Here is a 27671-nt window from a genome sequence, read left to right on the forward strand (position 1 = left end):
TTTGCGCGTTCGCACGTTCTACCCGTGTCTGCGTGGGTCTCACCCCCACAACCAAAAGATGTGCAGGGTAGGTGGATTGGCCGCACAAAATTGCTCCTTAATTGGGGAAAAAAAGAATTGGGTACTCTAAATTTAGGGCTGCACGGTGGCAGTGGTTAGCACTGCTGCCTCACAGCTCCAGGGACCCGGGTTCAATTCCAGCCTTAAGGTGACTGTGGAGATTGCATTTTCTCCTTGTGACTGCGTGGGTTTCCTCCGGGTTCTCCGGTTTCGTCCCACAGTCCAAAGATGTGCAGGTTAGGTGGATTGGCCATGCTAAATTGCCCTTAGTGACCAAAGGTTAGGTGGGGTTAAGTTACAGAGATAGGGTGGAGGCGTGGGTTTAGGTTTGGTGCTCTTTCAAGCGCCAGTATAGACTTGATGGGCCGAATGGCCTCCTTCTGCACTGTAAATTCTGTTATTCAAAGTCAACAAAGATTTGAATGACTCGCCACATCCGCCACGGAGAAACCCGGGCGGCAGGGCTGGAAAATCCCAGCCCTTGGAGCAGGTCTCCACTCAGTCTGATCATGGGAAGCTCAATGGAGTGCGAGTACAATGGGACGATAAATGTCAACAATTAGCTGCCAAATTTTAAATACTGGACGTTCATTATGAGCAGAGTACGAAGCCTTACAACACCAGGTTAAAGTCCAACAGGTTTGTTTCGATGTCACTAGCTTTCGGAGCGCTGCTCCTTCCTCAGGTGAATGAAGAGGTCTGTTCCAGAAACACACATATAGACAAATTCAAAGATGCCAAACAATGCTTGGAATGCGAGCATTAGCAGGTGATTAAATCTTTACAGATCCAGAGATGGGGTAACCCCAGGTTAAAGAGGTGTGAATTGTACCAAGCCAGGACAGTTGGTAGGATTTCGCAGGACAGATGGTGGGGGATGAATGTAATGCGACATGAATCCCAGGTCCCGGTTGAGGCCGCACTCGTGTGCGGAACTTGGCTATAAGTTTCTGCTCGGCGATTCTGCGTTGTCGCGGGTCCTGAAGGCCGCCTTGGAGAACGCTTACCCGGAGATCAGAGGCTGAATGCCCTTGACTGCTGAAGTGTTCCCCGACTGGAAGGGAACATTCCTGCTTGGTGATTGTTGCGCGATGTCCGTTCATTCGTTGTCGCAGCGTCTGCATGGTCTCGCCAATGTACCACGCTTCGGGACATCCTTTCCTGCAGCGTATGAGGTAGACAACGTTGGCCGAGTCGCCTAATGTGTTTACCTAAACACATTAAAGAAACTATCCCCTATGGACAAGCGATCCGTATACACAGGATCTGCTCAGACGAGGAGGAGCGTAACAGACATCTACAGACGTTGAAAGATGCCCTCGTACGAACGGGATATGGCACTCGACTCATCGATCGACAGTTCCAACGCGCCACAGCGAAAAACCGGACCAACCTCCTCAGAAGACAAACATGGGACACAACCGACAGAATACCCTTCGTCGTCCAGTACTTCCCCGGAGCGGAGAAACTACGTCATCTTCTTCGCAGCCTTCAACACGTCATTGATGACGATGAACATCTTGCCAAGGTCATCCCCACACCCCCACTACTTGCCTTCAAACAACCGCGCAACCTCAAACGAACCATTGTTTGCAGCAAACTACCCAATCTTCAGAACAATGACCACGACACCACACAACCCTGTCATGGCAATCTCTGCAAGACGTGCCAGATCATCGACATGGATACCACTATTACACGTGAGAACACCACCCACCAGGTACGCGGTACATACTCGTGCGACTCGGCCAACGTTGTCTACCTCATACGCTGCAGGAAAGGATGTCCCGAAGCGTGGTACATTGGCGAGACCATGCAGACGCTGCGACAACGAATGAACGGACATCGCGCAACAATCACCAGGCAGGAATGTTCCCTTCCAGTCGGGGAACACTTCAGCAGTCAAGGGCATTCAGCCTCTGACTCCGGGTAAGCGTTCTCCAAGGCGGCCTTCAGGACCCGCGACAACGCAGAATCGCCGAGCAGAAACTTATAGCCAAGTTCCGCACACATGAGTGCGGCCTCAACCGGGACCTGGGATTCATGTCGCATTACATTCATCCCCCACCATCTGGCCTGCGAAATCCTACCAACTGTCCTGGCTTGGTACAATTCACACCTCTTTAACCTGGGGTTACCCCATCTCTGGATCTGTAAAGATTTAATCACCTGCTAATGCTCGCATTCCAAGCATTGTTTGGCATCTTTGAATTTGTCTATATATGTGTTTCTGGAACAGACCTCTTCATTCACCTGAGGAAGGAGCAGCGCTCCGAAAGCTAGTGACATCGAAACAAACCTGTTGGACTTTAACCTGGTGTTGTAAGACTTCGTACTCTGCTCACCCCAGTCCAACGCCGGCATCTCCACGTTCATTGTGAGAGCTGTGCTGTGGCACTTACACAATGTGGTCCAGCTTCAATGTCCCCAGTGGTCTAATAATGTGTTGAATTTTCCAGCACTGAACTTTCAGGAACTCAGCCTGCCCAAATGTCCATGAAACTGACTGGAGATTTATAACTTATTGGGCAGAAATTGACTTTCTCTCACCTGACCCAACCCTGCCCGTCAACAGGCTATTTGCTTGTTACTTGCCCTGTATAATTACAAACTGGAAATTAGAAATCCTTTTGAAGTGAACTTGGCACCTGAATAAAATGTACGTTTTCGGTTGTCTGTTGATATTGTGTAACTTTTAGGGAGAAAAACAATTGACAAGCAGGGGTGGGAAATGATGATGCCCTGCTTAATTATAGTTTAAAATATTTATTTTTTCCTACTGTTTTTCTTGATCCATGCCATTTTATTCCAATTTTCGATTGTTTGCAGTAGACACAAACGTGGGCCAGGCGTGTTGGCACCTGGGGGGCAAGGTCTCCCAGGCCATCGGTGGCCCCTGGGTGGTCAAGCTCTGGGAAGGGTGGTACCCTGGCAGTGCCAGCCAGGCACCTTGGCAGTGCCATCCTGACTGCCAGGGTGGCACTGCCAGGGTGGCACTACCTGGGTGGTTGTGCCAGGATGCCCAGGTGGCACATTGCCCATTCTGGGGATCGGGCCCAGGGAGCCCTGCCCTTACCAGGTGGGATGAAGGCGGCTTAGGATCCCCAAACAAATGGGTTTGGGTGTTGAGGAAGTCCAAAGGCTAGGGGGGGGGGGGGGGGGTAGAGAGATTGGATTGGCATTTAAAAATAGCGCTCCAATCTCTTCCTGTATTGACGAGCTGAGCTAGTCGGTGCAGGAAATGAAGGTATGTGCAACCTCGCCGAGCCACAAACTAAAGGAGTCCAATTCGATAGGGTCATTCTCGGTGCTGCAGGTGCCGAGAAACACCCCGCTAAACGTGTCCAAAACGGGAACCTGTTTTTCCTGTTAAATCGCGCCCGTAGTTTCTGCTCCCCCAAATTAACTGAAAGCAATAATTAGTGGTTGTTGGGGAGCTGAAATGATTGAGACAAATATTTTGGTGAAAAGTAGTATTATCGGTTAAGAAGTTGGGCCTTAACAATGGAGTTCTTTCAGTTTTTAAAATTTGTTTTCTAAGCAACAGTTCAGAAAGGCTTAATTGATTGAGAATCACTTTGGCACAAAAAACAGTAAGTGCTGGACAATCTCAACAGGTCTTGCGGCATATGTGGAGAAAAAACAGAGTTATTGTTTCGAGTCTGGGTGACTCTTTGGGATGTTCTGGGATCATGAAAGGGACTATGTAAAAGCACAATATTTTCTTTGCATTCTTTTAAGAGTTCATTTTGAGAAGCCCTCACGTGTTTGTTGCTTTTATAATGTCCTTTAATTTAGAAATGTTTTCTAATTTTATTCTATCTTGCTCATTTCAGGTCGTTTAGGATATCCACATCCAGGGACTGACAATTTTCTGATGATAAATGGTGAGTCTTGAGTGAATAATATTTTCCCCCTTCCACTGCTATTATCAGAAAGCTTCAGTCCGGTTGCGCCAATGGGCAGAATTTCAGGCCGATGACTGGTGAGGTGAAATGATCAGTTGGTAAAAATTGTGCAACACAATGGCCTAATGTTAATACTAAAAATTGATTTCCTGTAAAATGTTGTTTTAGTTGCTATAATCTATATCTCCCTCATGCTATGTTGTAGAAACAATGGCAAGTAGTGCGTTGGGTATTGGAATGCATTAAGCCAGGTTGGATATTGCATTATTGACCAGCTTAGCCTTTGTTGATTTTACTAAACGTATAGGGATTTCATCGGGTCAGATTATAAGGCAGCAATCTTATTAGATGGAAGCAAGTGCATTCTTTCATTTCCTGTGATGCTAGAAACAAGTTTAAGCCTGATTACTATTTAGTTAGATTCATGAAAAAACAATCAGTGCAGCACTTTATATGGCATAACTCATTATGTTCATGTCATGTTCTGATGTATTTTGAAGCAGGTCTTCTATTCTTTAATAAAAGCAAATTAATGCACATGCTGGAATTTGAAACAAAAACAGAAAATGCTGGACAATCTCAGCAGGTTTGACAGCATCTGTGGAGAGAGAACGGAGCTGACGTTTCAAGTCAGGATGACCCTTTATCCAAGCTGGAGAGGTGGAAATAGGATGAGATTTATACTGGAGGGGGGTGTGGAGCAATGGGGTTGGATAGATGGAGATTGACAAAAATGTTGTGGACAATCTGGATTGGTCGGACTGGGTGACCACTTCGCAGAACACCTTCGGACCGTCCGCAAGCAGGACCATTTCAACATGCCATCCTGTTCTCATGTCCACATGTCTATCCTTGGTTTGCTGCAGTGTTCCAGTGAAGCCCAGCGTAAACTGGTGGAACAGCACATCACAGCCTCCCAGACTTAATATTGAGTTCAACAACTTCAGACTGTGAACTCTCTCCTCCACCTTCACTTCCCATTTTATTTTCATCAATTTATTGCATTACTTCCATCAATCTGTTTTTCCCTACCACCATCTCTCCTCCCCCACCCCACACCACTAGGGCCATATTTCCTTGTTCCAGGTTATCCTTTGACACACTGCTTACCTCATTAACACATTCTGATCTCATTTTTTTCCCTTTTTTTTCTTTTATAAAATTTTAGCGTACCAAATTATTTATTTTTTTCCAATTAAGGGGCAATTTAGCATGGCCAAGCCACCTAACCTTTGCACTGTGGGAGGAAACCTACGTAGACAAGGGGAGAATGTGCAAACTCCACACAGACAGTGACCCAAGCCGGGAATCGAACCTGGGACCCTGGAGCTGTGAAGCAACTGTGCTAACCACTGCTACCGTGCCACCCTATAATGTGGGAACTAGGCACTCAAACGTGTGGAGGTGTGGGCTTGGGTAGGGTGTTCTTTCCATGGGCTGGTGCAGACTCGATGGGCCAAATGGCCTCCTTCTGCACTGTAAATTCTATGACATCTTATTGGGAGATGGTGACGTAGTGGTATTGTCACTGGACTTGTAATCCAGAGAACTGGATTCAAATCCCATCATTTGCAGATGCTGAAAGCTGAATTCAATAAAAATCTGAAATTAAAAGTCTAATGATGACCGTACAACCATTGTCAATTGTCGTAAAAACACATCTGGTTCACTAATGCCCTTTAGGGAAGAAACTCTGCCTTCTTACCTAGTTTGGCCTACATGTGACTCCAGATCTACAACAATGAGCTTGACTGACTCTTAAATGCCTTTTGAAATGGATGAGCAGGCAACTCCGTTGTATCAAACCGCTCGAAAGTCAAGTAGGAATAAAAACCGATGGATCACCAGACATTAACCTAGGTGTCAGAAAAAACAGTGGCAAACCCGGGCCTTCACCCTGCATTGACCTCCTCACTAATATCTGGGGGCATGTGCCAAAATTGGACGCGCTGTTTCACAGACTAGTCAAGCAACAGCCTGATATAGTCATGCTCACAAAATTATACCTTCTAGATAATGTCCCATACTCTGTCAAAAACATCCCTGAGTATGTCCTGTCCGACCAGCAAGACAGACTCTGCAGCATGGCAGAACAGTGTTATACATTTGGGAGGGAATAGCCCTGTGAGTCCTCCACATCAACTCCAAACCCCATGAAGCCTCTTGGCATGAGGTCAAGCAATGGCAAGAAGACCTCCTGATGATTATTACGTATCACTCCGCCTCTCCTCAGCTGATGAATCAGTAATCCTCTATGTTGAACACCACTTGGAGGAAAGGGTGAGGGTGGCACGAGTGCAGAATATATTCTGGGTTGGGGACTTCAATGACCATTGCCAAGAGTGACTTGGTAGCACCATTACTTACTGAGCTGGTTGAGTCCTAAAGGACAAAACTGCTAGACTGGGTCTGCAGCAGGTGAGGAGGGAGCCAGCAAGAAGGCAATACCTCATCCTCACCAACCTGCCTGCTGCAGAAACATCTGTTCATGACAATATTGGTAGGAGTGACCGCCACACAGAATCCTTGTGGAGGCAAAGTCCTTCCTTCACATTGAGGATATCTGCAATCATGTTGTGCTTCTCGACCACTTCTAAATTCCGAACAGATCCGGCAACTCCAAATTGGTCAACCATGAGGCGCTGTAGGCTATCAGCAGCAGAACTGTACTCAACCTCATTGCCTGGCATATCCCCACTCCACCCATTACCATCACGTTAGAGGATCAACCCTGATTCAATAAAGTGCGCAGGAGACCTGTCAGGAGCAGCAGCAGACATACCGAAAAATGAGGTGTCAACCTGGTGAAGCTAATACAGAATTACTTGCATACCAAACAGGGTGTACCTACACTACAGCACTTGTACTTCAAGAAGGCAACCAACTTCTCAAAGGCAGTTAGGCAAGGGCAGCATGTTATGGACAGAGATAAGTTATGCCATAGCTAACGGATCAGATTAGATCTAAGCTCAGCCGTCATGAATGATGGTGGACAATTAAACAACTCACTGGAGGAGGAGGCTCCGTAAATATCCCCATCCTCCATGATGGGGAAACCCAGCACATCAGTGCAAAAGATAAAGTTGAAACATTTGGACCAATTTTCAGTCAGAAGTGCCTAGTGGATGATCCATCTTGGCCTCCTCCAGAGGTCACCAGCACCAAAGATGCTTGTCCAATTCAATCCACTCCCGTGGTGTCAAGGAACGGCTGTAAGCACTAGATACTGCAATGGTTATGGGTCTTGACAGTATACGACAGTAGTATTGAATGCCTGTGCTGCAGAACTTGCCGCTCCCCTAGCCAAGCTGTTCGAGTACAACTACAACTACAACATTGGTTTTTACCCGGCAATGTGTAAAATTGCCTAGCTTGTGCCCTGTACACACAAAAACACGGCAAATACAAATTGGCCAGTTTTTACTCCCATCAGTCTGCTCTCGATCATTAGTAAGTGATGACCGGGACCATCAACAGCACTATCGAGGGCATTTGCTCAGCAATAACCTGATGCTCAGTTTCGGTTCTGTCAGGGTCATTCAGTTCATGACCTCAAAGAGCTGAACTCGAGAGGTGAGGTGAGATTGACTACCCTTGGCTTCAAAGCAGCATTTGATCGAGTGTGACAACTAGCAACCCTAGCAAAACTGGAGTCAATGAGAATCAGAGAGGAAACTCTCTGCTGGTTGGAGTCATACCTGCCACAAAGGAAGATTGTTGTGGTTATTGAAGGTCAGTCATCTTAGTTCCAGGACATCAACTGCAGGAGTTCCTCAGGGTAGTGTCTTGGAGGCAACCACCTTCAGCTGCTTCATCAATGATCTTCAATCATGAGGTCAGAAATGAGGATGTTAGCTGATTACTGCACAATATTCAGCACCATTCTCAACTCCTCAGCCACTGAAGCAGTCCATGTCTAAATGCAGCAAGATCTGCAATATCGAGGCTTGGGCTAACAAGTGGCATGTAACATTTGCACCACACAAGTGCCAAGCAATGACCATTTCCAACAAGAGAAAATGTAACCATTACCCCATGGCATTTAATTGCATTACCATCGCTGAATCCCCCACTATTAACATCTTGGGGGCTGCTGTTGACCAGAAAGTGAGCTGGACTACCCATATAAACACTGTGGCAATAAGAGCAGATCAGAGGCTCAGAATCTTGTGGCGAATAACTCGCCTCCTGCCAGTCCACCATTTGCAAAACTCAAGTCAGGAGTGTCATGGGATACTCTCCTCCTGCCTGGATGAGTGCAGCTCCAACAACACTCAAGAAGCTTGACACCATCCAGGATAAAGTAGTCCTCTTGATTGGCAACCCATGCCAAAACTTCACTCCCTCCATCACTAACGCACAGTGGCAGCAGTTTGTACCATCTACAAGATGCACTTCAGGAACTCACCAAGTCTCCATTGACAGCACCATCCAAACCCACAACCTCTACCATCGAGAAGGACAAGGGCAGTAAATGCATGAGAACACCACCATCTGGAAGTTCCCCTCAAAGCCACTCACCATCCTGACTTGGAAATATATTGTCGTTCCTTCACCGTTGCTGGGTCAGAATCCTAGAACTCCTTTCATCACAGCACTCTGGGTGTACCTACACTACAGCACTTGGGACTTCAAGAAGGCAACCAACTTCTCAAAGGCAGTTAGGCAAGGGCAATAACTGCTGGTCTAGCCAGCGATATCCACATCCTAAAAATTAATTAAAAAGGGCTTTATAAATGATGCTTTAAATGCAAAGTTTAATTTTTCAAATTTGTAGTTCAATAAAGAGCTGACCTGTTTAGGCCTGGTGATAAATTTACACCGGTGCTTACTTGTGCATTATGTAATAGCATTGAAAGAAACTGGTGTTATTCGTGAATATCTTCGTCTTGGGTCCAAACACCTTGACATTAATTATGCTTGAAATAGCAGTGACTTTTACATGTCATCAGGTGAATTTACTAAAACCACTCATTCTAAAATCCAGTTTAACTTATTGGACTTTGTATCTGAAAAATCCTTTACTGATTTGATTATTCATGTGTTGATAACGCTTTCAAAATATCAAAATGCTTGCTTTCTGGATTTTCAAATTTTCTGCCCCTGAAGATATTTATAGCTTGTATAACTAACTTATTGTTGATCCAAGGTATTGCTTTTGCCAAAAACACAAACCTGGATAACAGTAGCAAATTGTATCCATCACAGGAAGTGGTCTGATATAAGTACAGAAATTGCTGACTAGTTGGAGGCTTAGCTATAGTTTTTGTTTCTTTTTTTAATATATAAATTTAGAGTACCCAATTATTTTTTTCCAATTAAGGGGCAATTTAGCATGGCCAATCCACCTAACTTGCACATTTTTGAGTTGTGGGGGTGAAACCCACGCAAGCACAGGGAGAATGTACAAACTCCATACACAGTGACCGGGGCCAGGATCGAACCCGGGTTCTCGGCGCCATAGGCATCAGTGCTAACCACTGCGCCACCCCGGCTTAGCTATTGTTGACACCATTTAGCCATATGTACTAGTTTAAATCGAAAATGCCTTGTGCAAAATGCAGGTAAATACTTACATGTCTAAGTATACTTAACAAGTATCTGCCACCATGGAGTGTAAAACTTTGTAATCTTTCTCTTTCATCAAAGTTTGAAATTCTACTTCTATGTTTTGTCCAGCAGTTGAGCAGCACTTTAACTTTTTACGTGATTGTTAAAAATGCTGACTTGAACAATGAGTCTGTTCTCCATCCAGAAAATGGTTGGTTGCTGCTTGCCTTTGACCATGATGTGCCTTGTTTATTATTTAGTGAACTTGCTTTCTTCTCCTTACCTGGAATGGCTATTCCGATTGGTCGAGCTGAACACGATGACTTCTTCTCTGTGTGGTATTAGTGCTATTGAAATCAGGCTTTATTGTGCACCATTTTGGTAGATGACCAAGAACGTGAGGTGCACACAATGATCAAAATGCACCCACCTGCTCTGGTTTTCACCTTAACCATTTCAACAACAAATGTATTAAAGTATCTATCCATCGTGGTGTGGCTGGAAGTATTGAGATCACATGGCCAATAGCTGTCGATTATATATAAAAACGGAAAATGCTGGAAATACTCAGCAGGCCTGGCAGCATTCATGGAGAGAGAAGCAGTGTTAACTGGTCTGTCATCTTTCATCAGAATGTGAGCTCTGGTTCTCTCTCTATCAATACTTTCCAGCCTCATCACACTTTTCAACTCTTGTTTGGTAGTGCTGTAGTTTAGTCCTCCAAGTGCCTCTACCACCTTTGTGCAGTGTGTTCCAGAACTACACCACCAATGTTTCCTCAAAGTTGCATGATCACAGGTTCTTGCACAAGCCATGTTGTTTAAGTTACTGCCCATGTGTAACCTAGTCATTCAAAAAAAGTTTTAATAATAATCTTTATTGTCACAAGTAGGCTTACATTAACACTGCATTAAAGGGCCCATACACTGCAAAAAAGGTTAGAGGTTACATTGCCCACCATCCTCTGAATGTAAAGCTTCTCCTTAGCTCCCCATTAAACCTTCCTCCCAATTAGTGTAAACCCAGGGCCCCTGGTTATTGACCTCTACGCTAACAGAATATAAATTACTGTCATTTTAAGGTGGCTGTCATTTCTGCAAAAGATGAGGGATAACCCAAGTTCCATAAAGTTCTTAAGTGAGAATAAAAACAAGGAAAATGTTCGGCCACATTAAATGAGATTGCAGTTCATGGTGTAACAGGAGAAGAATGTACAGTGAAGAAGTGCAATCTGACACAAATTTCTGAATGTTGTGGTGTAAATATGTGGGATGTCACCTAGTCAGTAATTCTAACTTACTTTGGAAGTAAAGTATTTGTCTTACTAACTGAACATAATAAATTTCTCCAGGTTTGAGTGATGCTCTCCTAGGTGCCACATTTGGTACATATTATACTCATTGACATGCAGTACGGTGGTCTTTCACTGAGAAAATATTTTTAAGTCCATTGTAAACATGTGCATGACCTTATGCTACTGACTGTTGTGTCTGTACATCTATTTTGTATGGTAGGTAATTCTAGAATATGACAGTTTGTTGAAGCCAGTAACTGTCTGGTTCTCAAAACTCCTGTATAATGTACTGTAGAAACTATGACTCACTGTATCACATCATTCCCAAGAAAGGTCAATGGTATAGATGTGAAAAGAACGTGCCACACAAGGAAGAAAAATTCACATCAAAATGTCACATGTGGAGTTCGCTCTTTATGCATCAGGGAGTACTCTATTTTTGGACTGACCTTCACAGTTTTAAAATTTCCTTCTCTGTCGTTAATTTAATTAACTTCTTAAAATGTATGCATAACATCACTCACCCTCCCCTCCCGAATGATGATGCAAAATGCTATCGTACTTTCTGACTTTCTGCATAATAGGATCTTATTTTAACATATTAATCTATTTTTTTACATTGGAGGGAGGTAGATGATCTGCTTGTAAATTAGGAATCGTGAAGTGTGTATCCTCATTATAGGCACAGCTGAGTTACCAGCTCAGTTTTATAAGTTAAATTGCCACATGTAATATATATTACCCCCTATTGTATTGGCAGCCTAACGACTAATAAATGGAACTGATATTATGTAATTTAGAAGGATGACAAGTGACATTTTAAATGTTGTGCTCAAGCTCATAGTTCAGGGAACGATGAATGTAAAGCAGTTGTTTTAATTTGCAGGATGTATCATAACTGAAATTTTGGGGCACGGTTTAATGGCCATGTTGCGCTTGAGCGCGACAAGGCCATTAGATCCTGGAAGAGGCCAAAATGGAGAACCGAGCTGGGTTGCGATCTAACCGGCCCGTTCCAGTTGGCAAAATCAGGATCCCATCATGGTGTGGTGCAAAACCAATAATCGCCACTTAAGGCCAATCTCCATACAATTAACAGGAACTACCCCCTTTCTAACGGCATCCCGTGATCTAACTGTCTCCCCAGCAAGTGATCATGCGGGTGCTAATTAGTATCTCTTTTTGAAAACATGAACCTGGTGGAATGGCTGCTGCGAGGAGAGGAGCCATCTTCACTTCAAGACAATGAACCCAGGGACACTGGGATTGCTGCCATGGGAGGGACAGCCTCGGTTGTGGTGGGCCAACATTGGGGAGGGGGGGTCATGTCTGCCATGCCACCCCCTGGGTTGTGTCTGCTACGCCACCACCTGGGTCGTGTATACAACACGACTGGTCAAATCACAGCAGAGTGCTGGGCATGGAAATGCTGACAGGAACCTTATTCCAAAGACCTCCTCTGATTGCTGCCGTCATGAGACAGTTAAGAGTCCGGACCACCTACAATAGTAAACTGGCCAGGTCGTCATCTGGGAATGGTGGGGCTGGTCGCCTCAGTGGCTGGGCTGTGAGCTGTGTGGGGCTTTTTCTGCACGATCGGTTTAAGTGCTGCTCCCCCTTGCTGGTGGGTGCTGTTCAGGCAAATCGTCCAGCCAGACCATCATTTACGGTGTGAAGCCTGTGGGGCCTCGTTAAGTGGAACAATTAATGTTTGATACCGGTGAGGACCTCTCTGGGCCAAGCATTGGGAAGCTTGTGGCAGTTCCCGCTCGCTACCACACTTAGAAACTTAGAGCAGTCATTTGTGGCGGGTTCTGCTGGAAGTTTCTCACTGACTGTCACAGAGTTCCCATCCGCTATCTCACCACACTTTGTCGCTTTTTGGGGCCCTTGGCAGTTTCTCTCCGGTCCAGCCTATTATGTTCATCACTGGGGAGCTGACCTTGCTGGTCAGACCAGCTCCTCTGAGATTGTACCACTATTTTGAAAGGGAGCCCTGATCTCTTAAGTGGGCTTGTGGGTGGGTCCCCGACACATATGGCCATTATCTCTCCTCTCCCCTCTCCCTTCAAGTGATGACACCCTGCTATGGGGTTGCTGAGAGCCCCCATTTTTCAGGCCTCATTCCCCCCCCCCCCTTCATTAACCCCTCTCTCTTATGGGCATGGCTTCCCTAGGCCATGACCCTTGGCAGTGCCACCCAGGAACCCTGGCAGTGCTCCTGCCAGTTTTGCAGTGCCACCTGGACACCTTGGTAATGCCAGGGTGGTAGTGCCAAGGTGCCTGTATTCCAGGGGGAGGGCCAGGAGGGCTACACTGCCCTGTCCCTCACCACCCAGGGGCCTCCAATGACCTGGGAGAACCACCCCAGGTGTTGTTCAGACTGGTCCACGTTTGTATAGACCAGGGCTGAACGGCATCTGGCTGGGGTCTCCCTGGGGAGGCTGTTAGATGCTGGGAGCCCGGTAGATCCCGGGTGAACACTCCTAAGTGGGTTTAGAACCTACTTGGGCGTGTGAGGTTTGGTGACGCCCATTGTGGGCAGAAACCTGATTGCGATGCTTCGCGAGATCTGGTGGATCTTGCAAGGCATACTGGCTGCCAGGAATTATTCCAGCATCTACCGTCCTCGCGTGTTCCTGTTCAGGCTGGTAAATCGCGCCCTCCATTTTGAACACTGCAATAATTGATAATTAGGGTGTTCAAACTGAGATTTTATTTTGAAAATTAAATGTGGCTATCTGAAAAGTATCAATTATAAAACTTATGGAGCTATAAATACACCAGTAGTATCTAATTGACTCAGCATTGGAATGATGCACATGGAAGATTAATGTATAGAACCTGTACCAATAAATGTGACTCTATTTATTAAAAATGCACTAGGAGGATTGTCAAAATATACAATGTGTCGTGGGTGTCTAACAGAACCTGATCACAAAGCCAAAATAGGGACTGTTTGAGTTCCTTTTTTCAGCCATGTTGAATAAGGAGCATCAAGTGAAAACAAAATGAAAATTAATCAGAAAAATTGGGAAAAACAAAGTCTGAGAATTGCCTAGTGTCTCCTAGTCTGACTATAGGAGACATTATAGAGCACAGGGAGTTGTCTGATCACATTCTTGGCCGCAGGCCAGGTGGGTAAAGATAGGGGATGTGTTGCAAGCATAAGGAAAATAAAGTTCCACACAATGTTTGCATGATGTCTCCTTTTCTAAATTTGCTAGACATTGTTTTTTCTAAGATGTAATTATTGTACACTGGATGCAAGTACTTGTCTCAGTCTCTTGTGTATTTGGAAATGTTGTCTGGATGTCCTTTCACCTTTTTAGCATTGGGGACTGAGAAAATAGTGTTACCTTTAGTGGACTAATAATGCTGAATTGGCTCCAAGTGTAGCAAAATGGTTGTTTAAACAAATCTTAGACAATTCCTTGCCTTTTACTTGAACTCTATCCAAAAAAAAATGCATGGAGACCGAGCACAAAAGAAACAGACCATGTCTCTTTTAGTGGGAAAGCTGCAACTGTAAGCAGACTAAAATGTTCAAACCTCATTACTATCTGTTACCTTATAACTTTTATTATGCTAATCATAGAAATAAAATATGAAGTGCTCAACAATATTCAAATACTTCTGTTCTTTCCACATGTGCACAGCTTCTAAAGCCTGTCCTATAGTCTGGAATTCACTGTTCCCTTCTGGGCTCTATCCCCACTTAGCGTCGAATGTAATTGTCCTGCTCAGCGTCTTTGTAAAACCCTTTACGTCGACTACTGACACCACTGAACTGTCCAATTATCCTGGATTGGCTTCTCAATTCAGCAGCTCAAGCCAATTGCAGTGTTATCTCTGTCTTCTCTCCAGTATCCAACGCATATCCCATGTACTGAATTACCTATAACTAATTGCTAGTCCTGATATTTCAGTATCTGTTGCTGTGACCTCTACTGCAGAAGTTCCTGCTGCAACAATAACTTTTTTTCTTGCAAAATGTATTTATTCATCAGTTTCTTCAAATGCAATACATGAGGTGTCTCAATACATTGTCGTTATAGGTTTTATTTACAGTGTACATTTGTAATTCATGTAAAACATTTTCAGTGTTTGGTGCATACAGCCTGAGGAGTTTTACATAGTTTCCAGCCCATCTTTCCCCAGTGAGCCTTTGCAGCAGGTGCCCCAAGCTTTAGTGCATCCCTTCGCATGTAATCCTGGAACTGTCAGTCTGCAACACTTGTTACTTGACAATCCTTGATTGTTTGCACTGGAAGACCCAACTGGTTTTGGGCAGACCAAAGAAAGCATTTCACTGATCCGATGGTCCTTCAGCACCAGTTGATGTTTATTCCAGTTTCATCCCTGGCGACAACCTGTAGAGCATTGAATCCTGTGTTACGGAGCTAATTGGTATGAACCTCGGCAAGAACTATTGCATCTCTTTCCAGACCTGCTTTCCAAAGCACATTCCAAGGAGTTGAACGACCGTTCCTTCCCCACCACTACTGCCTTGTCAGCAGCGTTTGGAGGTGGTTAAACTGAGTATGAAGGATCTAATGGAGAGGGCCCTCCAAGCTATGTCTTGGTGCTTGTTTGAAAGTAATGGCAATGATGCATTCTGCCAAATGCCTTTGACAATCTGCTCTGTGAAACATCTGACAGGATCCAACGCCATCGCCTTTTCGCACAGAGCCTCAAGGAGATTGCGTGTGGACCATTGCCTGGTGAACGTGTTGTCAAAGAAGTTCACTGCTCAAATTTTTCCATTTGGGACAGATCATACGGCATGGTCCAACTGAACATGGAGCATTCCACGGCAATGTGACCCGACCCATCTTGTGCAAGAGTGGGGACAGATAGAACTTCAGCACATAGCGATACTTTGTGTTTGCTAGTGTTTGGGTCATACAGCCTATATACCGAGCATCACACTGGCACTGAAATTCATACACCACATTACTCATTACGTCAGTGTGATAGTAAATATGTAGACAGTATGTCCCAAAATCTGATGGATCTTATCAAACAGCGTGTCCCTTCTGCTGTTTGCAATGGGCAAGGTACAGCCTGTGCTTGCAAAGTAGTGTCCAACATTAAATGTGATTCTGTGATTGAACAACAGTTGCTAAGTAATTTTTTGTGTGCTAAGAATTATGCTGACAACTAATTAAGATTGTTAGTCAGCTCACAGTGTGGTGCATTTGCATGAACTGGAAATTAAATATATTAATACACAGGGCCATGTTCTTTGCAGAGAGAAAGAACATGTACATGCATTGCACCTGTTTTGGCTAAACAAAATAAGTGACAGCCATTCAATGGTTAGTTCCTCAGTACAGTACCTTGCCTGATCAGAGTCAAGTTGCCTGGTTTAAATTTCAAACAGCGCTTGGCAGTTAACAGTCGGTCACCATCAACTGGTGTAGTCTCCATGGCAATTCCTCTACCAATCCGTCCACCAATCAATCAGCACCCTCTTATACAGTACAAATGTGTTGATTTCCCTCAGTGTTCTGATGAGTGCTAGACGCAAAGCTTTGATGAGTGCAAGATGCAAACCTTTAACAAAAAATGTCCTTTTTCAGCAATACTCAAGTTCTGAACTACCAAAGAACTAAACTTAATATGCTCCTGTTTATATCCTTCTCAGAGATTTTCTATAATAAAACAACACAAGATCTTGCATTTCAAATAATGTCTTTGACGACTTAAGGATATCCTAAAATGCTTTGCAGCCAAGAAGGTAGTTTAGAAGTGTAGTCACTGTTGTAATGCAAGAAAATATGGCAACCAATTTGTGCACCCCCATAAGATCCCTTAAACAACATTGAGATAATGCTGATGTAATCTTTTTTAATGGTGGTTGAGCCTGATGGCCTACATCCTAGGATCTTAAGAGAAGTGGTAGCCGAGATCGTGAATCCATTGGTTATAATATTCCAAAATTTCCTGGATGTGGGAAAAGTTCCAGTGGATTAGAAAAATGCTCATGTGACGCCCTTATTCAAAAAGGGAGGGAGGTAGAAAGTAGCAAACTATAGGCCAGTTAGTTTAACAGCTGTCATTGAAAAATTGTTAGAATCCATTATGAAGGAAGTACTAACAGGACATTTGGAAAGTCAAAATGCAATCCATCAGTGTCAGCATGGTTTTATGAAGGATAAATCGTGTTTGACTAATGCTAGAATTCTTCGAAGATGTAACAAGCCAAATGGATAATGGGAATCCTGAGGATGTAGTATATCTGGCTTTCCAGGAGGCATTTGTAAGTTGCCACACAAAAGGTTAATTCGCATGGGGTTGGGGGGATTTTTGTAGCTTGGATGGAAGACTGACAAACGGCAGAGAGTCGAGATAAATGGGTCTTTTTCTGGTTGGCAAGATGTAACTAGTGGGGTGCCACATGGTTCGGTCCTCGGGGCCCCAACTATTTACAATATATATCAGTGACTTGGATGCCGGGATAGAAGGTATTACAGCCATATTTGCAGATGATACTCAAATAGCTGGGATTGTAAGTTGAAATGTGGAAGAAAGGAAATTTACAAATAGATGTAGATAGATTAGGTGAATGGGCCAAAATTTGGCAGCTGGAGTTCAACAGGGATAAATGTGTGGATATTCATTTTGGTCAGAAAAATGGAAAGGCAACTTATAATCTAAATGGGAGAGTGCACTGGTGCAGAGGGATTTGGGTGTCCTCATGCATGAATCGCAGAAAACAAGAATGCAGGTACAGCAGATAACAAGGAAGGCAACTGGAGTTTTAGCATTTATAGCTAAAAGAATAGAGTAGAAAAGTAGGACCACATCTGAAGTACTGTGCACAGTTTTGGTCCCCTTATTTGAGGAGGGATGTAGTTGCATTAGAGGCAGTTCAGAGGAGGTTCACTGGATTGACTCCAGATATGATGGGTTTGTCTTATGAAGATAAATTGAGTAGTTTAGGTCTATGCTGTTGAGTTTAGAAGAATGAGAGGAGATCTAATTGAGGTATGTAAGATAATAAAACGTATTAACACAGTAGACCTAGAGTGGATGTTTGCCCTTGTGGGGCAATCTAGAATGAAAGGTCAAAGCTTTAGGGTATGGTGTAGCAGGTTTAAAACAGATGAGAAATCATTCCTCTCAAAGGGTCTGAATCTGTGGAATTCACTACCTCAGAGTGCAGTGGATGCCGAGACATTGAGTAAATTTAAGGAGGAGATGGGTTGAAGGATTATGGAGAACAGGCAGGAAAGTGGAGTTGAGGTCGAGATGAGATCAGCCATGATTGTATTGAATGGTGGAGCATGCTCGAGGAGCTGAATTACCTACTCCTGCTCCTAGTCCTAGGTTGGGTACAAACAGGAAATAACATGAGTTTAATTTATAAAAGTTATGAATTACGTGAAAATTGTGTTTTTTTTTAACCCTTTTACTTCTACAGTTGTTGAGCTTAAATTGCAAAATGCATTTGGCTATATTATCGAGCTATAATAATGAATGTAGTTCTGGTGTTTAAATAACGTATTTTCATTATACTAATGTCAATTTAATGACAGGAATAAAGTTTACATCCCATTTGTCTGCCCAACAGTGACTATCTTCCTCTGTTTGGGGGAAATAAATGGAGGGTCTAAGGATGAAGAAGAGAGTGAATTAGTGAGCCTGGGAATGGGAATTTGGAACCCCAGATGGTAGATTGGAAAATGTAATCCTACAGCCTGGTAGATCAAAGACATTGAATACTCAAGGCATTATTTTTGATTGACCAGTCAGCATAGCTCAAGTAATGGGATCTGGAGATGTAAATCTCTCCCAAGTCAGGAATTCTTCCGGTTTTTAAATAAGGTCCCCCAGCTGGTAGCATTTCTGTCTCGTCCGCTTACCATGAATAAGATATTGCTAAACTTTAAATGTTCCAACCTGCAGGAAATTCTCTGGAATTCTCCATATTGGGGAAAATGTGGATTCCATGAAATTCTGCTTGTGGCAGTTCCTCAATAACCTGTTTTGATATTCTGAACATGCTGATCGATTTCTATGTACATTGAGCACCTGGCTTGATCCAAAAATAGTCTCATCGCTATCCTTTTCCTAATGCAATTTGCTTTACGTATAATTTGTAAATGTTCCTGATTAATTTTAGCATTGATACAGTTCATATCTATCAAACAAGTTAAGAAATTCCAGATTTTACAATATTTAGGCAATTACAGAATTCTTTGTCATTCCCAAAGTGGCAACAGAGAAAAGAAAGCCTGCCTTTTTTATATATATAATATATATTTATTTTTAAAAAATCTTTTTATTCTCCACATTTTCCACAAACAACAAAAGAAAAACAAGCACAATAGCAATCCCCAAGAAATAACAACCCCCTCAATATACAATCCAGCACATCCATTCGTGCATCCCAGGTAAAGGTTAACAAAACAGTAAAATAGTAGACCCAGCCCCCCCCCCCCCCCCCCCCCCCCTCGCCACCACCTCTCTGCAGGACTACCTTCCTGACCCTGGCTACCTTTTTCCCCCCCAGATAAACGAGGCGACAAATCTGTCCACTTCCTTGAAGAATACCTTGGGTAAAAAGACCGGCAGGCACTGAAACAAAACAAACATCGCAGCAACGTATTCATTTTAATTGCCTGCACCGGGCCCACCAATGACAGAGGGAGGTTGTCCCACCTTGCCAAGTCAGCTTTCACTCTCCACCAAACAGTAAAATTGTGCCTATGGAGCGCCCCTCCACCCTGTCCTGCGCCATCTGCACCCACAAGTACCTGAAGTGGGTTGCTGCCTTGGCGAAACAGCAGCCCCCCCCTACCCACTCCCGACCCCATTCCTGGCTGGGATGCCACAAAATACTCACGCTTCTACAAATGTAGTTTATATCCTGAAAACAACCCAAATCTTTGGCGAAGTCCCATTACAATGTCCGCCACCGACGTACTCCACTCTGAAATATACGACAAAGTCGTCTTCATACAAAGACACCCTTTGCTCCATACCCCCCTTCCCCCCCCCCCCCCCCCCCCCCCCCCCCCCCCCGCACTATCCCCCTCCACAGTCCCAAACTCCTTAAAGCGATGGCCAATTGCTCTATCACTAATGCAAAGAGCATGGGGGGGGGGCATATGACACCCCTGTCTGGTTCCCCCGGTGCAAAGTACCCAAGCTCATATTATTTGTGCGGACACTCTCCATTGGTTCCCTCACACAATAGCCGTACCCATTCTGTAAATCTCGGCCCTATCCCGAATCTCTCTAGGCCCGCCATCAAGTACCCCCACTCTACCCGATCGAGCACCTTTTTCACATCTTGCCCCACCACCACCTCCGTCTCCTTTGCCTCGGTCAGCGTCATGATTACGTTTAATAATCTTCTGGCATTCATAAATAGCTGCCTAACTTTCACAAGCCCTGTCTGAGACCTATCACCTTCGGGAGGCACCCAGGAGCCACCACCAATTTCCATGTCCTTTCCCACACCTGGGCTATCTCCCTCGCCGCCACCTCCCTCCGAAGTTGGCGTTCTCCCCATATTCATAAACTGCTCCCCTACATGGAACATACAGTGCAGAAGGAGGCCATTTGGTCCATCGAGTCTGCACCGACCCACTTAAGCCCTCACTTCCACCCTATCCCCGTAACCCAATAACCCCTCCTAACCCTTTTGGTCACTAAGGGCAATTTAGCATGGCCAATCCACCTTACCTGCACGTCTTTGGACTGTGGGAGGAAACCGGAGGGCCCGGAGGAAACCCACGCAGACACTGGGAGAACATGCAGACTGCGCACAGACAGTGACCCCGCGGGGAATTGAACCTGGGATCCTGGCGCTGTGAAGCCACAGTGCTATCCACATGTGCTACTGTGCTCCCCTTGCCCGCATCAGTTGGCGCACCGGCTTCCCCATAGACAACTGGTCAAAACTAGCCTGGAGCAGCTCCGTCCTGTCTAGAAGGGCCGGATTTGCATCCCCCACGTACCTCCTATCCACCTCCAACATCTCCTGTACCAATGTTTGACGCTCTTCCCTCTCCTTTATCCACCTCTGCATCAACACCCCGGCCTCTGGGCTACCCCCTTCTCCAGGATCACATCCACCCAGTGTGTGCGCATGGTCTGAAATTGTTACCGCCGAGTACTCTGATCCCCTAATCCCAGCCAACAATGACTTCCCCACCACGAAAAAGTCCAGCTTCGAATATACTTTGTGAACCAGGGAGATGAACGCGTACTCCCGCTCCCTCGGTTGCAAAAACCTCCATGGGTCCACCAGGTGGGTCTCTTGAAACATGGCAACATCGGCCCTTAAGCTTAAGGTGCGTTAACACCCTTGATCTCTTCACTGCCTCCCCCAAACCCCTCACGTTCCACATTACTATCCTGACCGGGGGTCTCTCACTGCCCCTCCTATCCACCATCATCATAACTCTGGATCCTGCCCACTGGGCCTGATCCATCCCGTCCCTTGGTTGCGTCAAACCCCTTTCCCTGCCCGCTCCCAGAATCCCCCCTCCACTCCCTCTCTCAAATACCTCTCCCAATACCGATCCTCACTTTTCCCACCTCCCAGGCCCTTCAAAACCTGTTCGACCAGGCTCTGATGACTGCGCCCCCTCCCCCCCCCCCCCCCCCCGCACACCACCACCACCACCACACTCCCGTTCACTAGCCAACTTAAGCTTGCTAATGTGGAGGCCCCTGCCCAGCTCCCCCTCCTCCCAATCCCCTCCCCCATGCCCAGTCCCAAACACCAAGAAATTCCCTTCAAATAAACAACCCCAGTGCAAATCGCAGAAAACCACCATCGCAAAAAAAATCCCAAACAGGCAACTTCACACCCTTAAATCACAAATAACAACATGAAATACAACCTTGTACCAAGACCAAACCCCAGTCCCATTTCTCACTTCTGCCTCCACAAAAGCCTTCACCGTCTTGAAGTAAAAGTCTTTTGAGGCGTAGGTCACCCTCAACTCCCCTGGATACGGCACGCCACTGCTGTACAGAGCCATCTTCACTCGGCCAAAGGTCGCCCGCCTTCTCACCAGCTCCACAGTTAAGTCCTGGTATTTGCGTAGACCAACTTCAGTCCACTGCACCCATGCTTCTACTTCGCCCAACTCCGGAACTTCTCCTTCACATGGTGCCTGTGAAAACAAACTATTACTACCCTCGGCAGTTCATTCGCCTTTGGTTTGGACTTCAGCGACCGATGAGCCCGATCCAATTTGTACCGGGAGGGATCTTCCCCCTTTCCCAGCAGCTCCACCAACATCTTGGCAAAGTACTCAGTTGGCCTCGGGCCCTCCGCCTCTTGGGGCACACCCACAATTTGTAAGTTCTGCCACCTAGATTTATTTTCCAGGTCCGCCACCTTCGCTCTCAGACCTTTGTTGGCCTCTACCACCCTGAAATTCAGAAGTTGCCGGTAGTAGTTCCCTACTCCCACAGAGGGCGTAAGTTGAGGACCTGCATATGGAAGTGTTTAGAGATTGTTTAAACTGACACAAACGTCCACTTTTATGTTTTTACTTGCTTGTGAAAATGTACAGAGCCTTGATCAAGTTAATCTCGTTGAATGAGATGTAACTGGGTTCCTAATACTGTACCAAGTTCATAAGTACTACTGAAAAGTTAATTTACTTGTGGGAATTCGTATGTCTCCATTATGATAATTCCATAGTTTTTAAAAATAACCCCCTTTTTAAAGTTTATGATTTTCTTAATCGCATGTGTACGTCTCAATCTTTATTTTGATCTCCGTAATGATTAAAAACCGAAGGATAGGCAATAGTTTTTGCTCTCTAGTTTGCTCTCTAGTTTGCTGCTTGAAAATTCTTAAATGTGATTGGCTGCTTAACCAGCCTGATGCTGGTGATCCCACCTCTCCCCTTGCTGCTCCTCCCCCGTTGGTGACAGAATAATAATCTTTATTAGTGTCACAAGTAGGCTTGCATTAACACTACAATGACGTTACTGCGAAAAGGCCCTAGTCGCCACACTCCGGCACCTGTTCGGGTGCAGAGAGGGAGAATTCAGAATGTCCAATTCACCCAACAGTACGTCTTGCGGGACTTATGGGAGGAAACCGGAGCACCCGGAGGAAACCCACGCAGACGCAGGGAGAACGTGCACAATCTGCACAGACAGTGACCCAAGCCGGGAATCGAACCTGGGACCTGCCGCTGTGAAGCAATAGTGCTAACCACTGTGGTATTATGCCGCCCATTAAATTAATGTCGGGAAAAGGGTCATCTACACCACATCTAGGGTAATCCCAGTAGATCTTTTGTGTACAGCTTTCATTTTGGTCAGCATTGTCCACCGACCACAAAATTCAGGCCAAGATTACTTTTGTAACTCTAAATGAATGTCAGTACTTGGATCAAAGAAAATAAGTGTGGCAATTAACTTTATATAACAATTCTCTACAGGGAATGCTGCCTTTGTGGTTAGCCCGGTTTGTTGATATTAATGTGCAGTGCATTTATCCTGTGTCTCCTTAAACATTCCTGTTAACTTCTATATTCTCCAACATAATATGTGTAGTTTGAGTTTGAGAAAATTATAAGTCTTCTAAAAGAAAACTGGCAATCTTAAATCTGAAAATAAATTGTTTGCTGACATTGTTGGCACTGTTAAGTGAAGACTTTTCTACCCAATAGGAGTTGCTCATTGCATTTTACTGCCCCCTTTCGCAATTGATAGAAGCACAAATTCTATCATTTGAAACAAATTGAGCAGTTGCCTCACAGCTATCTGATTATCTTTCAACATTTTGTTTTGAGGGTTAGCTGAGCCTTCGAACCATCCTAATTTCTGTGCATTTTACTTTAGCTTTGGATTGAGTCCTGAGCTATGGTTAAATATGTTTTTAACAAGTCAGCCTCCTACATCTTGATTTTAATCTACTAACTTGGTTTATCAGATTTGTTTTCCTCCTTCTCATCTCGATGTTGCTAGCAACTTATTTTGTGTATCTGTATGTAATAAGCAACAAACATTATCATGCCACAGCATTTTGTAAATCCGTTCATTCACAGTATATGGGTACCCCCGCAACAGCAACATTTATTGCCTATTCCTAACTTTCCTTAAGGTTTTGGTGGGTCACCTTGTATTCTATGTGGTGAAGGTTCAGTTAGGTAGGGAGTTCCATGATTTTGATGCAATTACAATAAAGGAATGTTTATTTATTTCCAAGTCAGGCTGCTATGTGACTTGGAGGCGGTAGTTTCCAATGTGCTTGGAAATCTTGACCGAAGTGGTACAGGTCACAGGTTTGAGTGGCGTTGTTGAAAAAAACTTAAGTGAGTTTCTGGATTGCACCACATTGCAGCCAGGTTGCACTGGTAGAGGAAATTAATGTTTAAGTTGGTGGATATAGTGTTGATCAAGCGGGCTAATTTATCTTGGATGTTGTTTAGCATCTTGAGTGTTGGAGCTGTACTCGTCCAGGCAAGTGGAGAGTATTCCATCACAGTCCTGACTTGTTCCTTAATAGCTGGTGGAAAAGCTTTGGGGTGCCAGGAGGTGAGGCACTTACTACAGAATACCCAGCCTCTGCCCTTCATTGCTAACTTGAGTGCTTAAGTATCTGTCCAGTTAAGTTTCTGGCCAGTGGTGGCCTCTGTCCCCACCCCCTCCTCCCCACCCTGCCCCAGGAAGTCAACAGGTGATTCAGGATTTTCCTCCTAGGAATAAGAGGGCAATTCTTTGCTAGTTTCCACAAAATGTTCTTTTCACACTTCATAAAGATTGTCATATCTTGAAGTTGTGGGGCAGGATGGTGAGTGGGTAGGGGGCTGGGGGTTTCTACAAAGTCCATAGGATGAGTATGTGGGGTCTTGATGTGAGCAAAAGCTAACCAGCTTTGAAGGCTTCAACTGGAATGCCATCAGGAAAGCAGGCTTTGTTTTTCATCCACTTGATTGCTTGTTGCAGCTCTTCCATTGATGATTCACTCATGGATTCTACCACAGGACACTGAGGATACCCTAGAGAGTATTAGCTGCCACTGGATTCATGGTTGAGTTGCTGTAAATGTTCTTTCCAGCATTGACGGATAGCATTGACTTCCTGAAGAAGCGAAACACCATCCTGTCTTCCTGAAGAAGAGAAATACCATCCTGTCAGCTAAGAGAATTTTGTCCATTTGACCTTGGTCAATGGACCTGGTGACTTCAAAATATCTTTGTATCTCATAATGATCAGCATATTGTTTGATCTCTCGGGATTTTTCTTTCCATCACGTCCTTTTATCTTCCAGATTTGTCTTTGGGTGTGAGCCTTCAGCTGTTAGAATGTTGCCTTCTTGACTTGCGACTTTGGGTTGTTCCAACAGGCAATAAAGGTCGCTCATTTTTGTTCACAATTTAGCATTGGCTTTCGTCAAACCAGTTTTGGTGATGCTCCTCGAACCCATTGGTCTGGGCACATGACACTAGTACAGTTGACTTTATTTGATCCCACTGTTCTGGAATTGAATAGAATGTGAGAAGGCCTTCCATTGGTCTTCAACTGCACTTGGAATTCCTCTCTGGAGCAGGCAGCTTTGGGGCTGAGACACTGCTCTTCCCATGGGCCTGCCAATGTGCTGGTGCTAGCTGGATGTTCACCACTGATCGAGCAGGGATCAGCCTGTAAGGATCAAGTGATAAAAGGCATCACTTTGCCGTTGTTCAGGCCCAAGGTCTAAGAGGTGCCAGTGCTTTAACCCAGGATGCCTCCATGTGGTTTTGTATTCATCCTGTGGGGGAGAGGGTGTTTGTAATAATGAGGCCCTGCAGCGCACACTTTGTCACCAGGAGGCTTTTCACCCCATTTTTCCCAATAGTTCTGTTCCAGACATGGGAGTTACAGCCAACCCTGGCATTAAAGTCCCCCACAAGGATGATCTTTTCTTTTGCGTTGACCATAAGGATTTCAATGTCAGAATAGAACTTTTCCTTAACAATTTAATCAGAATCCATGATCAGGGCATAGGCTCTGATGGTTGTGGTATATTGGTTACTGCTGCACTGTAGATGAAATATCATGAGTCTGTCATTTGTACAATTGGGGAATTCCAGCAGTGTATCCAAGATTCTATTCCGCGTGGCAAATCCAAGTTCATGGACGCGTGAGTCACTGACGGCCTTTTCTTTCCAGTAGAAGGTGTATCCCCCTGTTTATTCCTTGAGTCCCCCCTTCCCCAGGAAGTGATTGGGGGGGGTGGGGGTGATGTCAGTTTGGAGTCTTGAAAGCTCATGTCATTATGAATGCAGTTCTTGAGATTATCGTTAACATGCCAACTAGTTTTCTTTTTTTAACCAGGAAGATAGGGTGTGGTTCTCCAGCTGGGGGAAAGTAGAACAGCCTATGTTTAGGGCACCTTTTCCAGCCACCACTGCCCAGTCATTGATTATGCTGCCCAATTGCCTCTGTCCCAACAAAGGTGTCCAACGACCTTCTTGCATCTGTTGCTTGTATGCATATTTTTGACTTGAGACTCCCAAATGCACTGCCCTGGACCCTGGTAGAAGGCTACATGTGACTTTAATGTGGGAACCTTGGGTGCTGTCATTGCCTTACATGATCATGATGGGTTGGTGGTCAGTTTTTCATGATATATTGAACCACGATGACTGGGCCTTGCCACAGTGGTCTTTTTGCATCTTCGCAGCTGATGAGACACACAGTCTTCCTTCATCTGTTCTGCTATTGAGGTCTTTTTGCAGCCCTCACCACGACCTTGCTGCCATGGGTGGCTCCAAAAGGATCAAGATGGTCTCAATGGTATTTCTCAAGGGATCATCCGAGCACGCAAACTCTCCTCCATGCTCTCCTCCAACACTTCTCCCAGTCTGCATGTGGTGATTACTGGTGGGACGGATGGGGGTGTGCATAAGGTAAGGTGGCAATGAAATAAGAACAGCGAATGGAAAATATTTCAAAGGTTGTGATTGGTGGATTGATTGAAGTCACCTCAGTCAGAAAGCAGTGAGTGTACACAAAACCAGCATTAGTCTGACTTAAACAGCTGGAAGAAGAATTGGGATTTAAGTGTGGCCTCATCACTGAGCTGAAAAAGGTTTGTCCTAATTTCTGATGTCAGACGGCACAGTAAAAATTGGGAATGATAGGAAAAGCTATGGTATGGTTTGTGTTCATATGGTAATAGATGTATTTGCTTCCTGTTGAGCAAAAATCTATGAAAATCTAAAGATGTATGCCACATCAACTTGCAGTCCTTGAATAATACAAAATTTTGGAAAAACAGAAAATCCCTTGTGATTGCCAAGATTTTTTAAAAATATGGTGATGACCTTTCTAATCTTAGTTTTTTACTTCTTTAACCTCAACCTCTCTTGAAAGCTATCTCACTGTACATGTGCAGTGGATGTTGGGTTGCGTGGGCTCCAACTTCTTGTTGTACCTTGAGGATATCTGCTCAGCTTCCTCTCCTTCCCCCGACGAGCCAAAACCCTGACAACCCCCCACCCAAAACTCCTCCCCATCTTCCTTTGGCTTATATTTTTCCATGCGTCTTCAAACTCCTTTCAACTCTGTTCTTGACCTAGTACTCATTACATTGTCAGTGGCATTCTTCCTTCAGGTTTTCATTCTACCTTTCAAAACTACCATCATCTCAAAAATGCCCCATCTCAAAGCTTCTTCTCCACCACCTTGGCTGTCCCAACTTGCTCTCCCCTTCTGCTGTCCTAACATCCTTTCCATCCCTAGTGTCCCGACATCCCTTCAGTTCTTTCAGCTCCCCATTCATCATTATGATTGTGTGCAGTTTTGGGAAAGATATACTTGCCACTGACGGTGTGCAATGAAGGTTCACTAAATTAATTCCTGGGGGATCACATAGGAAAGAT

General features: G+C 44.8%; 1 protein-coding gene across 4 annotated transcripts in view; it reads left to right on the plus strand.

Annotated features, from left to right (window-relative positions):
- The window catches only part of cpeb2 (cytoplasmic polyadenylation element binding protein 2), a 168359-nt gene that overhangs the window by 80254 nt on the left and 60434 nt on the right, over positions 1-27671 (plus strand). For all 4 annotated transcript variants that reach the window (XM_072496400.1, XM_072496399.1, XM_072496398.1 and 1 more), the window contains one exon: positions 3897-3947. In XM_072496400.1, coding sequence (XP_072352501.1) covers positions 3897-3947 — 51 coding nt within the window. The remainder of the gene's footprint in view (positions 1-3896; positions 3948-27671) is intronic.

Source organism: Scyliorhinus torazame, chromosome 3 (assembly GCF_047496885.1).
Source record: "Scyliorhinus torazame isolate Kashiwa2021f chromosome 3, sScyTor2.1, whole genome shotgun sequence".
Lineage (NCBI taxonomy): Eukaryota > Metazoa > Chordata > Chondrichthyes > Carcharhiniformes > Scyliorhinidae > Scyliorhinus > Scyliorhinus torazame.